Source organism: Molothrus ater, chromosome 3, assembly GCF_012460135.2.
Source record: "Molothrus ater isolate BHLD 08-10-18 breed brown headed cowbird chromosome 3, BPBGC_Mater_1.1, whole genome shotgun sequence".
In the NCBI taxonomy this organism is placed as follows: domain Eukaryota; kingdom Metazoa; phylum Chordata; class Aves; order Passeriformes; family Icteridae; genus Molothrus; species Molothrus ater.
The window spans coordinates 11,583,716-11,600,299 of NC_050480.2; the positions used below are offsets into that span (position 1 = coordinate 11,583,716).

Sequence of the window (16,584 nt, forward strand, 5' to 3'; positions counted from 1 at the left end):
ATCAAAAAAGACAAAACCCTGAGGTCAACTATCATTTTTTTGTAAAGCCATTCGATGATGTTTAAATTTGTTTTTTGGGTCTGTCTATAACATAAGTTTAATAACCTAGCTCAAATGCAGATTTCTAATTTTCAATTAACATAGGAATAATTTTGTTTGCTAAAATAAAATAAATGAATGAATGAACAGTCTGAACCATGAAATGTTCTAGGTAGCACTTTTTAAAATTCCAAATTTCAAAAAATCATGTGGCAACTGTATAGCTCAAGCTTTAAGTATTAACTTTTAACCTTTGACCTTACAGATTTTAACCAATGAAATGTCTCTTTAAACTTTAAAGGAAACAATGATAACGAGCGCCTGGCGATTGCTAGACAGCGAATTCCATATCGACTTGGTCGAGTAGTTGATGAATGGCTACTCGACAAAGGTAAAAAACATTGATTAAAACTTCAAATAAAAAAATAATTTGAACATAACCAAGTAGTGCTTCATTGTAACACTAATAAACATAAAAAATAAATTTCAGTAAAACTAAATTAAAACAAATTTTAAAAAGTAAAATATAGAGTAATATTTGCATACCTTGTATAATAATTTCTATACATTTCTAGAAGTACCAGCTGTTTAATAATCTTACCCTGTTAACTTAAGGTTAAAGGGACTGTTAAATATAATCCACTAACTCAATCTATGAAGGTACTCATAGCAAACATTAACCAAAAATTATAAATCATTCATAGATTATATTACATGTTCCAGCATCTAAATTATTAACTAAAAATATCTGTAGTTATGATATCTTCATTATGGTCCTGAAAAAAAATTTGTTTAAACTGTAGGTGTCTTAAATAGTGGGCAATATGAATTGCCAATCAAAATGAAGTCCCTTTAACGTTTGCAACCTTCTAAGGGGATTTTGGAACAAACACTAATTAAAACAGATCTTAAAGTTGTGTGCATGCTTTTTGTGAGCAGAAACCAAATAGTCACTAAAGTGGCTATTCTATTTACTAAGAGTGGTACTGTTGCTGAGGATTTCTCTGTTTTAATGGAAATGTGCCATGATTTCTCCATCGGTATGTGTATCATTTCTGAAGCCGCTTTTACATCTAAAATATTTTATTTTAATTGATAGCCTTGCTGAAAGCCAATCAGACATCTCTTTCTGAATCTGCTTCTGAGATACTTAGTGTAAACCATGTGTTTCTTTTCAGTGTGTATGTTGAAGGGAAATAAAACATTTAACTACAAAAATGAAATATTTAATTAAAAATGTAAATATTCACTTACATAGAGATGCAACAAATTACCGCATAAATTCTTTAAAACTCACTTGACCTAGTGACTTGATGGCATATATATAAACTTTGTGTGTATATACATATTTGTATATGTCTATACATACATAAACTCATTTGTACATAAAGCTATAGGCTCTATGCTGCAATGTGTGGAAAAAAAAAACCCAAACTTTTAAACGTTGGCAGACTTGAAGAAAAAGTTATTTTAAGGAATTAGAGAACCTGTCATTCTTGAGACACACCAAAAGGTTAACACTGCTTTCAGGTAGAAGGGAGAGGGGTATATCTTGTAGTGCCAAACACATTTGCAAATATATTTGATTGGCCTTTTAGCAAAAAACATATAAATCTCAAAACACCGTAAATTAAGAAAAATGCAAACGCTCTCAAAATTTATGCATTTCATGGACACCTCATTAAAAGCAATTAATTATGAGTCAAATCCTTTTCTTATAGTTTATTGCTCTCATTTTTCACCCCATGACAATCTGTTATCACTCGTGTAGAGTACAGCGTTCACAGTCAACATTTTTGCATGTATATAATATTATCTTCGCAGGGCGTCAGCTCACAATCTTCAATAGCCAAGCAACCATAAAAATTGGAGGCAAGGAACGTGGCCACCCTTTCCAAGGCCAGCTCTCTGGTCTTTACTACAATGGCTTGAAAGTTCTGAATATGGCAGCAGAAAATGATGCCAACATCATGATAGAAGGGAATGTGAGACTTGTTGGTGAAGTGCCTTCCTCTATGACAACTGAGTCCACAGCCACCGCCATGCAGTCGGAGATGTCCACGTCAGTCATGGAAACCACCACCACCTTGGCCACCAGCACCGCCAGAAGAGGAAAGGCTCCGACCAAAGAACCCATTGGTCAGGTTAGTCAGCTTCCTCACCTTTTGCAAATATCTTCCCACCTCTGAGTGTGGCTTCCTTTGTCCCATTCCCTCTGTTGATGAAATTGTTTCCACTTAAAGAAATGCATGAGTTCCTGTTGAAAGTTCTGTACCGTACACGTCTCACGGATGTGATGTTCACCAGCATTTTGAGGGAAAGTTTTGCTTTTCTTCTAAATTAGGCAAACCTACCAGTTCAGATTGTTCTGGTGCTGAGTTACATTGCTCTGTCATCCATCTTCATAGTGGTGCATATTTTTAAGTACCCTTTCTTCCTTTGATGGCTTACATTGATTACTTTCAGTGTAGGAATGCAGGATGTCTGGAATTAGAGATAATGAAATGAAGTGGTGACTTTATCCATGAGATAGAGAAAAGAGACCCAGTTTTAAGAGAGAACAGGAAGGAGGTGTGAAGACAAAAAGTTGCAAGAGGCTGGAAAAGAGGGAATTAGCACTTTCTCTAGTCCCACGATTGATCATCCTCTCTGGCAGTATTCCTCACAAGAGGCAATGGCAGCAGAGGGAATTAAGAGCACTCTGCACCATGGGAGATTCAGGCTCCAAGTCATGGACTGTTGTTTATTGTTTGTTGAGGTTATTTGCATCTCATGAATTTGGTGATATATGAAGTAGCTTTCAGGTTTTGTCAGGATCTCTGTATAATATGTGGGGGAATTTACTTATTGGGAAAGGAGGGAAGAAAAGAATGTGAATGAATTGACCTTCATCTTGTGTATTTCCTTGAGTAACAGCAGTCAGACATTGTGCTTTAAAAACCTAAAACTTCTTTTATATTTATTCTTTCTTAAAAAAAACCCACGAAAAAACCAGACAAAAAAACAAACAAAAACCCCTCAATCAAACCAAGAAAAAAAAAAGTAGACTGCTAAAAGCTTTTCTCATGTCCTTTTTGTTCACATGCTTGTGTGCCCACTGTGGCACCAAGCCATGATAGACAGCTACACTCCTGAGATCCAGAAGTAGGACAAGGAACACAGAAAGCACCATGAGGGAGAGACAGGGTGTGCTGAATAAGGTTCATTTGCTCAGGAATGAAGCACATGCAGGTTAGACAGAGGCTGAGGTCAGGTTGCCTGTTTTCTGTGTAAAACCTCAAGTCACAGAGTGAATTGGGGCATCAAATTTGACACTTCAGCTTTTCTGTCTGTAGTATTTTTGTACGCTTTGTACTATGGATCAAAAACTATGGTAAAGTAAATGTAAAAACTGTTACTTAACAAACTTGAAGCAGTACATTTAAGTTAAAAATTAGCCTTAAAACAAAAGCATTTTGACTTGCAGGTTGCAGGAGGTTTGAAATAATTATTGTTACAGAGTTTCAATAAATAGCAATAGATTTTCTTTGTTCTTAATTCTGTTTTGAATAGTATCTTGCACTCTATTATCCAACGAGTCTTACCTCAGTATTTGCAGCAACAAAATCTAAGACTTCACCAAATTTACTGAAGGGAAGATACGTCTCTAAAATGTAGAACACCCTCATGGTGTGAAATAATTTGAGCTAAATTAATGTTACTAAATTAAAATTAAACAAAGTTAAGCTGTTCCATTTCCCAGCATACTGTTGGCCTCTCCCACTCTTTCATGTTACTCCCAGGCACAGTTTTGGAGGAAAAATGTCAGAGGGGCCATTCTCAGTTGTCACCTTGCATGATCTGTAGGCAGCAGGAATTTACTGGTATAATTGCTTTGCCAGTTGGCCTCAGTTTCTGGGAGTATTCCCCAGTATAATTTGCACACTATTTGCATGTTTAGCCACTAAGACTTTTTATTTTTGAGGTTATCCAGCGGGATATTTTTGGAAGAAAATTTTCTTAAGCTAACAACTGTGGTGAGGTGTAAATTTTTCTGAAGAGGGGAAACAAAACAATTTGGGCAAAATGATTTTCCAAAGCTTTTCTGTTTCTAGGCCTGAAATAAGATATGGCCCTTTTTGACTCTATCAGAGCATCTACTCAATTTTTTAGAGAAGCTTGCTGCCGCTGGGGCTGAGTGGCCTCAAGGCAGTTGTGCCATTTCCTCATCCCTTTCTGGCTGAAGTGGCTCTGCCAAAATGCCATGAGCTCTTTGATACCCCACCCTGAGGAGCTTCCAGAAGGCTCCAGGACCACCCAGAGGTGCAGAGCATGGCTGCAAACCAAGTTTTGAGTGTGAAAGTTTTGATCAGCCTCTCTCACCTGCTAGCCTGGCTGGAGCAAGGGCTTCATGCATCTGATGGGAAACTCCTGATTAAGGAGCCTGAAAGCAACTTTTGTGAGGAAAGCATTCCATGGTAACATGACTGCAGCACTTGGGGCATCCTGAGTGTATAAATAAGCCCTTCTTGACTTCATCTATGTCTGAATGTCCCGCCTGGTAGAATCCCTGTGTGTCATTTCATACACTTAATTAGTCAGGGACTGCACTGGAGCACAGTTTGCCATCAGGCCTTGATTTGATTTTGGGAGATTGATAACATCCTAAAGTCAGAGCTGAAATTTGTCTGCAGGATGCTATGCTATTCATGCAACAAAGACCTAGGAAGATACTGAATCACCTTAGGGACATAATTTCTTCTCTTTGTTCATACCTGGTTCTTATTCTACCTGGATATAAAAATTTCTGAGCTTGTGACCCATAGGGCTCCCATGGGTCTGTCCTGCAGGGCGCTGAGTAATCACTTTCCACCTTAATTTCACTGGAGATGAAGACGCTCATCATGTCATGAAAAAAAAATCCACCTTTGATTTCTTGATTCTCTTTCATTTTTTTCCTTTACATTTTTTTTCCCTGATTTTTGCTTATATATAACCTCTGCAATGGTGTAAAATACACTGGCATATGGTAATGCACAAGAAGAAAAGTTACCTTTCCAGCATTAATTAGGTTACTGAGGAAAATATGCAGCTGAACAGCAATTGCTAATGAAACAACCTTACATTACTGCAAACCAGTGCATGGCTGAAATAGAATAGAAGCAAATGATCTAATCTGTCAGAGATTGTTTGCTCCATTTGCAGAGGTATTGAATTCAATTAAAGATTGCAATACTTTAAGAAGATCATTTAAATCTCTATTTATAGGAGAGGTTCTTTTAAAAAACCTACAATGTTTAATTGATGGAGTCTCTGCTCCCTCACAGATATTAACAAAAGCAATATATGATGCAAGATACACATGGGACTTGCAGAAAGTGTGTTGAATACTGTTGTGCATGATTTTAGATGAAGGAGGTCTTAGTGCTTCTGAGAAAGAAATGCTTTTTGCTGAAGACTCTAAATGAAGGTTTTCCCAGCTTGGAAATATTTTAACAATGGGTGTTTTGGTGATGACAGACATCTTAATTATTGCACTGGGAAATGTAAATTTTTCTAAGGGGAGAAAGGTACTCAAAGCTTATTGAATGCCAGTAGTAGGTGAATGCCTGATTTTCCTTAGTGCCTTAAATCCTCCCCTCTACTCCCCCTTTGATTTTAATGGCATTCAAGTTGTCAGCTTCCATACAGGCCACTGGGTAAACACAGAGGACGTGAGTCCCTGCCTCCAGTATCTCATAGAATAAACAAAAGGTATCAGGTAAGGAGGAGGAAAAAAAAGAGGAAATCAGGAGGCAGGAGGAAGAGGGAGATGAAGCAAGCATTGTGTTGTTTCAGTGTTAACAAGTGTGCAGATTTGCAGCCATTTTGGGAGGGACACTTTACTGCCCTGTGGGGTTTTTTTTTGATCCAGGCTTTTCAGAGAGCTGTAGGATCAGCACAGAGCTGCAGCAGATTCTGCATCAGGCAGCTGGGCTGCCTGGCCAAGCAGTTGGTGCAGAATTGGCACCAGCTGGGTGGTCAGTGAGATGTTTCCTGTGCTTCACACTTTGCCATTTACCTGGGGGAAGCCTTAGGCATTGGCAGGGGAGCTGAGGAACAATCACTGCATGGAAGGAGGCTCAACATTTTGCATACCTTTATAAGCATGGAAAGAAAACCCCCAGCTTAATTTTTGCAAGAACAGGACTTGTGTTACGTGAAAATATGTGTTGTTAACTTTTAGGGAACATTAAGTGTGCCCTCAGGCTCAGAAATCATTAATTTCTTTTAAGAATATCACCTTTTTATGAAGTTATTCAGCAAAGTGATACAGTTAAGTTCTCCCTTCTCTTTGCCTTTTATTTTTAACACTTTAAAAAAGTCTAATTTGCAAGTTTTTCTGTTAAGTCATGAAGGTGATAAACATCTTTTAAAACTCAAAATAAAGATTCTCATGTTGTAGAACTCCAGGAGCCGAAATGTTAAGCTAAACACTGAGTACTGCAAGGCTTGCAATAAAAATTGCAAGAGTTGGCAGAAGCCTGAAAGGCTTCAAAAGGACTTAGAGAATGGGTTTTGCTTGAATTAGGAAAGCCCAATCAGGCCTTTAGTATCTCTTTGGCAAGGCTTTGTGAATCTGTATTAACTGGAAATCATAAATGAAGTGATAGTAAATCAAGAATAATATGCTCATTTCTCATCCCTTTCTAAGGATTTGATTATGACAGCCTATCCACAGACCAGCCTCTACTCTCATGCACTGGAAACCATTTCTGAAAATTGTGTGCAAAATAGCTTTTTTTAATTTTCCATAACATATTCTGGCAGTCCTCCTTGTTCTTATCAACAACACTAAGCCACTTATCCAGCAATTGCTCTATACTGTGAGATGATTACATGTTTGGGAACAATAGACACTGATTTTTGGTCAGGCAGAACCAAATCAATGAACTGAAATTTGGTCAGTTGCCTTGGAGGGCATACATCAGGTGAAGGGTATGTTTCTTTACATATATTGAAGCAGCAGATTTAAATAGCATTCATTGTAGCAGGGACAATGACAGGCTTGGCTCAGAGACTTCACCTGCCAAACAAAAACAAGCACTGGAGAAAACAGGGCAGTTATCCATGGAAAGAGTTCAATTTTAAGAATGGTTGTTGAACACCTGACCTCTACACAGGCCAGCAAATATAAGCATGTTTTTTGGAGATTCACTGATCATTAAATGAATGAAGAGAATGTTAATAGGAGGATGAGTTTTTGCCACCCACTTTGGTTTAAAATTATGTGCTGCATGGTTTGCAAAGTCCTGTTTCTATACACAAGTGTGTTCTTTTCATGTGCCTGCTTCCACCTCTTTCCCTGGATGGTCACACCAGCTTTCAAAGTTCATCAGCCCCAGCAGGCAAAGGTCTTCCCCAGGGCTCTGATAAATCATGAGGATTTGACTCAACAGATGCTCACTAGTGCAAAGTGAATCCCACAGCTCCCTGGTGTCCCAGTGCTCAGCATCCAGACGTGTCCCTTAGCTGACAGAGCCTGGGGAATTTGAGGGTCAGGACAAATCTCATTTGCAGTAGGATCTCTGTGCAAAATGGTAGTGGTATCAGTTGCAGGTACACAGAAATTTAGGTACGTGCATGAACCCTTCCACTTTTCCTTGCATTTTTTGGTTTTGGGGCTTTTTTTTGTTTTGTTTTTTTTGTTGGTTGTTTTTTTGGTTTTTTGTTTTTTTTTTTTTTTTTGTTTAAAATATCATATTAAGAATTTTAAGATTCTTCTAGTGAATTTTGATAGTTTGATTAATTGTTTTAAAACATAATTGTCAACATCACTGACACTCAAGATGTCTAAAAAATTGAAAAGAGGACACTGAACATTAAATTTCCCTATCTTTGTTTTAATATTTGCTACCTGATCACATTAGATTTTCCCATTCTGCTGCAAAATATTTGCATATTGAATATTGGTTTTTCAGCTGGAGTACTGGAGTTCTGTAAATAGGGTGGCTTTAGAAAATTCAGTACAACTGCCTCTTGAACTGGCTTGTAGTTTTGTTGTCTTCAAGTATTACTTATATGATCTCATGGTTGTCTGTCTGTCCCTCTCAATGAATATTGCATTCCTTGACCAATTCAGTCAAATCTGGTTAAGCATAAAGATCTCAAGGATATTAAGCTCCCAGAGAAGCTAAATTGTGTCAGTTCTGGCACCCATCCTGGTCTCCTGTTGCATATTGCAGGGCCAGGTCTTCTTCTGCTTTGTGTTTAAAAAGCAAAGATGAACAAAGAACAAAGTGTATATGTGTGCTTAGGATGAGTTTCTCAGAAGATCCTCAGACTCATTAATGTTTTTATATTCCATCAATTATTTTGAAAATCTTATCCTATAACACCTTAATGTATAAATACTCTAACAGTGCACTTTATTGTGCCAAGCTCAGAGAATAAGATTTGCTGTTTGCTGTTGTTGGCATTTGTTGGAGAGGAATAGTTCATAGAGGCTCCTTGGAGCACTGTGGAGCACCAAAGGCAAATCCCAACCAGTTGTATGGAAAACTACAGGCAGAGAAACATCTCAACATGGTCATCAATGCTATTCCATTCCTACTGCACTGCACAATCCAGAAAAGACTTCTGGTTTGTCTTTGGCTCTGTCGTGGATTTACTTCATGAGGTACCATCCAGGTGGGATGGGTTTCCAGCCCCTCCAAAAGGAAACCAAACCATTGAATTTCTGTTCAGCCAGTGGGGTATATCTAAGACTTGTGCACTGCTTTGAAACTACCCCCTATGGTGTGTGCACACAGGGGAAAAATCTGCTTGTAAATGAAATTACAGCAGTGTTAATAATCCAAAGAATGGCAAGATGCTTGCATAAATTGCTGATTAATTAGTTGCAAAAAAATTTCTTTTTAAGTTCAGTTGGAGAGAAAAGGATCTCAGGCCACTTGCTGCTTTAATTTTGTTGTTCTTTCATGTTTAAATGACCAAGTTAATTGATAACAATTTGCTTTATTATGTTTTTTTTAACCCAGATTAATCTTATGCAGTCTTAAATTCTGACACATTACCATTTTTAAATGCAGTAAAATTTAGTAGAGCAGACATCTTAGTACCAATGTTTTTCATAGAATGCTGTCTTTCTTTATTCCTAGTAAGTTGCTCATGTCATGGTAGGACAGTAATATTTCTAAACTATCCCTTTGCATAACATGGGGCAGCATAAACATATTGCTGAGCAAACAACAAATTTAGCGGTGATTTGTTGCTTGTGAAATATTTCCCTCACAATTACAGCTCTTTATGTCAACCTCTTTCCTTAGGAAGGGTCCTCACAGGAAGAAATGCTTGGTTCTCTCGCAAACTCTTCAGTTTGAGAGTTTGAGGAACAGTGCCTTCCACTGTTCCTTCTCAGTGCCTGCCAGCACACTAAATAAACATTAGGATTACACAGAGATGAGATTGTTTCACCGAGGTGGAACAAAAGGTTGTTGCTGAGCTGGTGACCCTTAACTGTACCATCACATGGCTGTAATACGTTTTTCTGCACTTGGGTTGGCTGAAAAAGGCTGGGTGTGTTACAGTCACTGATTCTAAGAAGGCTTGAAGGATAGAAATCCTTGTATTGTGTCTCAGATCTTCTGTTCTCCCATGAAAAGAAAGCGAGAGTCATTCAGTTCGCTTATCACTTTCTGGAGCCGTGCTAAGCCTGAAGATCTCGTTAACCACTTCCTTTGGTGCATTTTTATGATTGAAGTGCTGTGTGTTTTACAAGCTTGGCTCACACAATTTCCTTTCAGAAAGCGTGGAATAACACATTCTATTTCTTTTGTGTGTGATTCCCAAGAGCTGAGGGAAAGAAAAGCAAATTGAGTCAGGGTGTGACCTTCTTCTCTCCATGGTGAGAGCCCAGAGCAGGCACCCTGCCCTGATGAAGCTTCCCAGTGCTGCCACACTTGCAGCCCCCCCAGTGCACTGCAGCAGGGTCAGCCCTGCTGCTGCAGCCAGCCAATGGATTCCAAGTGTTTCCACAGCACAATGGAGCGCTGGGAGATGAATTTTCTTTCCATATCTAATTAATCAGGCTAATTGCTGCAAGTTGCAGTGTGCAACCTGCTTTTATGTGTGGCTGGCAAGGACCTGATTACAAGAGTCTGTTGTGTGATGTTTTGCTGAACATCAAGCATGTATCAGAGCTCTTCAAAATGTAGGTGATACAACTGTATTAAATACTGAAAATTTCTTCTAAACACAACAGTGACAGGCAATGTGAGAAACCTTTCTGCTCACTTACAGTTATTAAGACCAAATCTTCATTCACAGGCATGCCTGCTTCACAGTCTGCAGATCATTTTCTTTAATCAAACAGTTCTTGGGACATTCAGTTAATAAATTAATATAGAAGGTTTCTTCAAAACCCTATTTTTCCCTGTGTGGATAGTATCAACATCCTATGTCTATCCTGAATAACTCAATAAGTACTTTGTGATTTATTGATTTATTTAATTTAATCTGTTAGCTAAACTTGTCCTTAAATATTTGTTTTCATTCAGTAATCAACAGTTGATTCGAACAGCTGAAACTTATGTTTTGTTTATATGCTGGCATTACTTCAGAGTTAGATACTTCCTAAGTGTTATGTCTTGATGCTCTTTGCCTAGAACATCTGCAATTCTGTTATGAATAACTTTGCATGCAGTGTTTATTTCTTTGCACAGTTTTCCTTTCACTTAATGAACCTCTGTTGAAATGTCTCTTTTTTGCAGTATGGTTTTGCAAGCACACACATATATTTATACACACACAGACATACATATTTTTAAAAGCCAGATGAAGTTATTAGATTGGATTTTTTTACTGTGAAGGGGAGCAGTAAAGTCTCCAAAGGGACTTAAGGAAGAGAGCTATGAGACTTGCCAGTTTCTCCAAAGAGGGAACATAAATGATGGGCAGTGGTGTCTGCATTAAGGAAGAGAAGAACTGAAATTTTTCCTTGGATCCAACTATACCACTCTCTCCCTGAAGTGCATAGGAGCATGGGGTGAGAAAAAGGAACCATTTTCTTAAAGTCCACTCCAGAAGATCTGATGATATGTTCCTCTCCATTAATAAATAACCAAGCACTTCCCCGCTGTGAGATGATGATGGGCTGAGGATCAAATCCATTCCTGAAAATATTTGATATGTTCAGATACATCATCACTTCAGATTGTGTCTGTCTCTAAAAACACAGTGGTGCAAGTACCAGGCTTTGGGAGAACAGGTAGCAGGTAGAAGTAGTTCTGGAAAGGGCAGAAACCATGGGGAAGGAAGCCTGAGTGAAGAGATTCCATGGCGCTGATATTGCCTCAGATCCCAGAGGAAAGAGGCTCACAAGGGGAACAAAACACTTGAAGGTTCTGTGTTATCTTGTTAGGTCTTTAAATCCAGCCACATATTAAATGTCTGGGGCTTTGTGGGTGGATCCTGTGTAGAGGAAAGACTGAAGAGGTCAACGGGGCTTTTGAAATGGCCGTCAGCTTGCAGGTTTTTCTCAGCTCCCAGCATAACACCATAAATACAGAGACTGATTCTGACATGTTCATGAATTAGGAAAAAAAGGATGAAGTCAAAAAAAAATGGCCTTAGACATTTTTTCAAATCTCATGTGACAGTTAGATATTATTTTCAGGTTTTTAAACAGGACATCATTATCTGTGCTGAGTGATGCTGTGAGGGTGCTGGGAGCAGCACGAGAGAGGTTCTGATGTCCATGTAGCCGTAGCCGATTCCACTGACTAATAGATAATTTGCTTTTCTCTTCCTATCCAGATTCTCTTGTGATTTTCAACAAATGTGCTAGCATTAATAAATTCCAAAGAGAAATATTCCCCCTTCTTTATGTCTATTTCAGGTCATATTTTGGAAAATTAGTGTAGATCCTGTCTCCATGTTTCATGAGGCCACAAATTCACTAAAATTAAGTGTCTGAGAATTTTACTGAATACTTTAGGGACATCCATCTAGTCTTAATGCCTTCAGAAAAGCTGATAATTCCTTACATGAATACGAAGACTTAGCTGCTTAATTCCAGGCTCCCAGAGTTATTAAACATGACAGTCTGAATGCATTTTCTGTAGGTGTGGTGGACTTGGTAATTAACTGATGTAATCCATACCAAAGCATTATCAATACCTTCATATCCCACAGGGTAGGATGGCAGTGGTAGCTAGATATGTGTTGCCTTCTAAAAATTAAGTATTTGCATATGTATTTGAGTGTATAAACATAACTTTTTTCATTACATTTTTATGGTGAAGTCCAATTGCAATTAGGATTGCATGAATGCTTAAAATATTTCCCTGATAATGATATTAACATTTTTTGTCCCTGGGGTGGGTGATGGTTGCTTATGTCATCATACACAGGAATAATCTTAGAAATAATATTTTCTAAAGCGATTAAAATGGCCAAATATTATAGTTAAATGAGGCATAAAGGCAGTTGTGGTATTTTCCTTATGAAATGCCAGTCATGGTTAAAAGCACATGCAGGAGAGAAGGGGTCAGGATGTGGTTATTGCTTTCCCCAGTGATTGATGGAAGAATCATTTTTGATGACCAAAAATAGTTTTTCAATTTTTATCAGCAACATACCGAGAATAAAAAAGAAAGACTTCTGTTCAAACCTATTTCTGTGTGATTTTTTAAGATTATTATTCCTTATAGTTAAGTACAGGCTAATTTAAAAAAACAAAAGAGAAAGTTTTAAAATGAAAATCAAAATAAGACCAGTGTTTGCAAAGTGTTTTGTGTGTATTATATTCATCTAATTAGGCATAAACCTGTAAATGGCTGAGATCAGCCCAATGTTTTCAGTCAACTGTCTGAAAAGCTTTGCAAATCTGTTGAGGCAGTGCCTCCTCTGCAATCTTAACTGACTTCAGTATGCAAAATTTTGCAATAGTTTTTGTAGTGCTGAGTCCACACAGAAATAGAGAACATTATCTATGTTTTTAGTGTTATACAGGTAAGCCTCTAAAGAAAATCCTACAATTAATTTAATCCTATACTTAACATCTTTGTATAATAAATATCTTTATAAATTAAGAATAGCTATCAGCTTGCTTAGTCTGTGAATAGACTGAAGTGGTTTTTTTTTTTTCCATAAGAGGGAGGTAACAGATGTCTGACATGATAATTCCACCATATGGCAATTCCATTTTCTTTCTAGTGCAATATTAAAATAATAATGATGAACACTGAGCAACATTGTTAATCCTAGTAGGTGGAAGTTTCAGCATTGTTGAGGAAACAACTAGGTTTGATTTTAGCTTAGTGTTGAACATTAGAGAAGGTGTATTGTTGTTTTCCCTCTAGAGTTCTAGGTTGGTAGTAAAATGAGCTGGATAACTCAACAAGAATGATTTTGTAACACAATGTGCCTTCTTTTATTTATTTATTTTTTTATTTCTTCTGTTCTGAATATATAACTGTTCATATTTCAGCTCATGCCCAGAGTTTAAGCACACGTTGTCCACAGAATTATTACTTGCAAATTTTGCTCATGCATTTGCTCATGCAAATTTTACTCATGCATTTGCTCATCAAATTTTCCTCATTACATTGCAAATTTTGCTCATGTTCAGGTGTCTAGCAAACCAAACCAAATGGCAAGTTTTCTTTTTGGCAAGGCAAGGTCATCAGTAAAAAACTGTACTCACTTGACCTAGGTAGATGGAGCCAAAGGGGTTTTCCCCACTTGAAGAAAGAAAAATAGATAAATATTACAGGAAGTGTACTCAGGTGTTTCAGTCAGGGAACAAGGAGAGTCCATATTCCCATAGGAGAAAATAGGAATTTAGAGTAAAACTCCTTGCTGTCATTCCTTGGTCAAAGAAGAGAAAAATGCAGAGGTGGCATTAGTGGCAGAGGTGAAAGTCACAGTGTGAGCACAATTTTATTTAGAAATACTAACAGTAAGATAGAACTGTAATGGTGCATTTCCTGACTATTGGCTGTAATCATGGAAATTGCTTTATTTTTTTCCCGTAGTATAAAAGGAAATTTTATAAAATCTATTGTTGATGAGTAAGGTACATGAGATTTTTCAGATAATGCTTGTGCAACTTCAGTATGCAGAGGAATTCCAGTTCAAGATAGTATTTAAATATATGTGTTTTCTTTAAACGTGTTCTTAAGTAAATGCTGGGATTGGAAGGGATTTAAACATGTGCTTTTCAAGTCTTTTCTTGAATCAAGTAGTTCCTTGAAATTAGAAATAATTATGTCTGTTCTGGTGCCACCTTAACCTAGGTCTAAGCTAAAGGTAAAATCTCAGTCAGTTCTCATTCACTCCCTACAGGAGAAGATCTGTTTTCTTTCATCTCTCTAATTAAGATGTGCCATGAGGAGTGATTCTGGTATCTGAGCCACTGTTCTGTAACAGTGAAAATTTGAAATGAATGAAATGTTTTATTTCTATCCAAGCAGAGCACCTGTGAATTACATTCTACAAAATCTCACCCACAGGTGATAGGGCATGTAAAGTGTACTCTGATTTGCAGATTTTAAATGGCTCATTAATTATCAATGTCAGCATTCTCTTAATTGTGGTTCTTTGTGGCCAGCAGAGCATTTACTGGTGATCTTTAGAAAAGATGGCTCATTATTCTGTCAGCTCTCCTCCTCTTGTTTCCACTTGTTGTACCACCCTACTGACAGTTAAAAATACATGAATAATTGACAGATTGTTTTCCTACATAATCTGCTGTCATATTTGCCTCAAGAGCCTGTATTTAACTTCCTGTGGGAGAGAAGTGATCTGTGGAATCTTGAATAGAAGGTATATAAGGGCTGTGAGGCCTTTCTTTGTAAAGATGAAGTTTGGACAATGAAGACCCTGAGAAGTTAGATAGGAGTAATTAATCTTCTTAGAGTATCCCATAGTTATAAGAGTTTTGGTGAAGCTTAAGAAGATTCAGGGTGCTGGCACGTAAAACATGAGTGCACATAATCATAAACAAAAGCAGACCTCAGATATGTCAATATTTTAGCATAATATAAATTTTGGTATAACTTTCTCCATTACAAACTTTGATGGATCTCCAAGCTTTCATCCCTGACTTTGACAAAGAAGAGCTGGGATAAGTGTGGTTGATGCTACTAATGATGCCAGTCCTTTTCTGGCCAGGCTGGCAGCAAATCTCTCATTTAATGCTGGATTTCACTTGTGCTCTGGGAACTGGAGTGCAAAGGTCCATTGAAAGCACAGAGGGTTGCAGCAGGTATTGGGTGGAACAACTTGGAGCCACTCTTGACCAAAGTGAAACAGAAAATAGTGAACTAGAGAGGAAATGCCCTGGGCTGTGCTGACAATTTTCTTAGTATTGTCATAGCACCTAAATGTTTGTTTCTCTGAGAGGATTTGTTTCTCAAAGGACAAAAAGCTATTAGTACCACTAAAAGCAGCCAAATAGCTAATTCTTAATTTTCTTTTTCTTTTTCTTTTTTTTTTTTTTTCTTACAAATGAATATGCTCTGAGAGTTGGATCAGAAATGTGTATTATCCTGGCATAATGTGTATTATCATGGACAGAAAGTAAATGGTAACAGATCCTTGACTTTGGCAAATAAAAAACCTGTTTGATAACTCTTTCATATACCAAGCCAAATTCTCAGTCACTGTGGTACAACTCCATTGATTTCAGTTATGGGCATCAGTGTAGCTGAGAGGAGAATGTGAGTTACAAAATTCTTATTTTCTTGTTGTGCACAAAAAAAAAGGAATGCAAGAGCTCTTGGGATGAGGATTTCAAATGAAAAATAGTCAAAGAGACAGTGAACCACCTGAGTTTGCAGTCCATCCTTAACCACCAGCTAGTCAGGTAGATCCCAATATTGTGTGATATCTATGGCATCTGCAAATGATCAAAGATTTAGGCCCAAAGTTAGTGTTCATTTATACAGGACAAATTAAGAGCAATAGATCTGTGCTTGGATAAGACTCTCTTTTCCTGAATACCATCCTACCATCTCAGGCAGTGCATTTAATTTGCTGAACAAATGTTCTGCTTCAGATATTGTTGAAACTTGAACATTGTTTGAAGTCCTGTGGAACTCGACACAGTTGCCTACACAGAGGCCTATAATGCCAATTTGGCTGCTTTTGTGGCAGGATCTCAAAACTTTTGGAGGACCCTCCCTCCAAATTTTCTGTTCTTTTGCTCAAAAGAGGATGAAACTCCTAACATAATGTCAATAATTCTAATATTTAACTTCTAACTTCTCCTTTACCAGCAGAGTGTCACTTTGACTTTTGCTAAGGAGAAGGTATTGCTCTGCTTGTTTTGTCCAAATGACCAGTTCAAATTCAGCAATCAGCAGAGACAGGGCAGGGGAGAGCTTGGGTCCCAGTTGAGTTTCACCATATGAAAAAAGTCAGCAAATGGTTACAGGTTTACAACAGACACAGCCCTGAATTGCATTAATCAGGCTTTTCATTAAAAAAAAAATCATACAGCTGAACAGAAGAAAGTATTTCAGGTTAAGCTGCAGTCCTAGTTTTTCAAACAAACAGGTTTTTTTTCTTCTCTCTCATATG

At 37.6% G+C, this 16,584-nt stretch overlaps 1 protein-coding gene across 33 annotated transcripts in view; it reads left to right on the plus strand.

Annotated features, from left to right (window-relative positions):
- The window catches only part of NRXN1 (neurexin 1), a 678,846-nt gene that overhangs the window by 581,838 nt on the left and 80,424 nt on the right, over positions 1–16,584 (plus strand). For 21 of the 33 annotated variants that reach the window (XM_054514185.1, XM_054514186.1, XM_054514188.1 and 18 more), the window contains 2 exons: positions 341–430; positions 1,864–2,183. In XM_054514185.1, coding sequence (XP_054370160.1) covers positions 341–430; positions 1,864–2,183 — 410 coding nt within the window. The remainder of the gene's footprint in view (positions 1–340; positions 431–1,863; positions 2,184–16,584) is intronic. The other 12 variants (XM_054514193.1, XM_054514194.1, XM_054514196.1 and 9 more) reach the window with 1 other exon arrangement.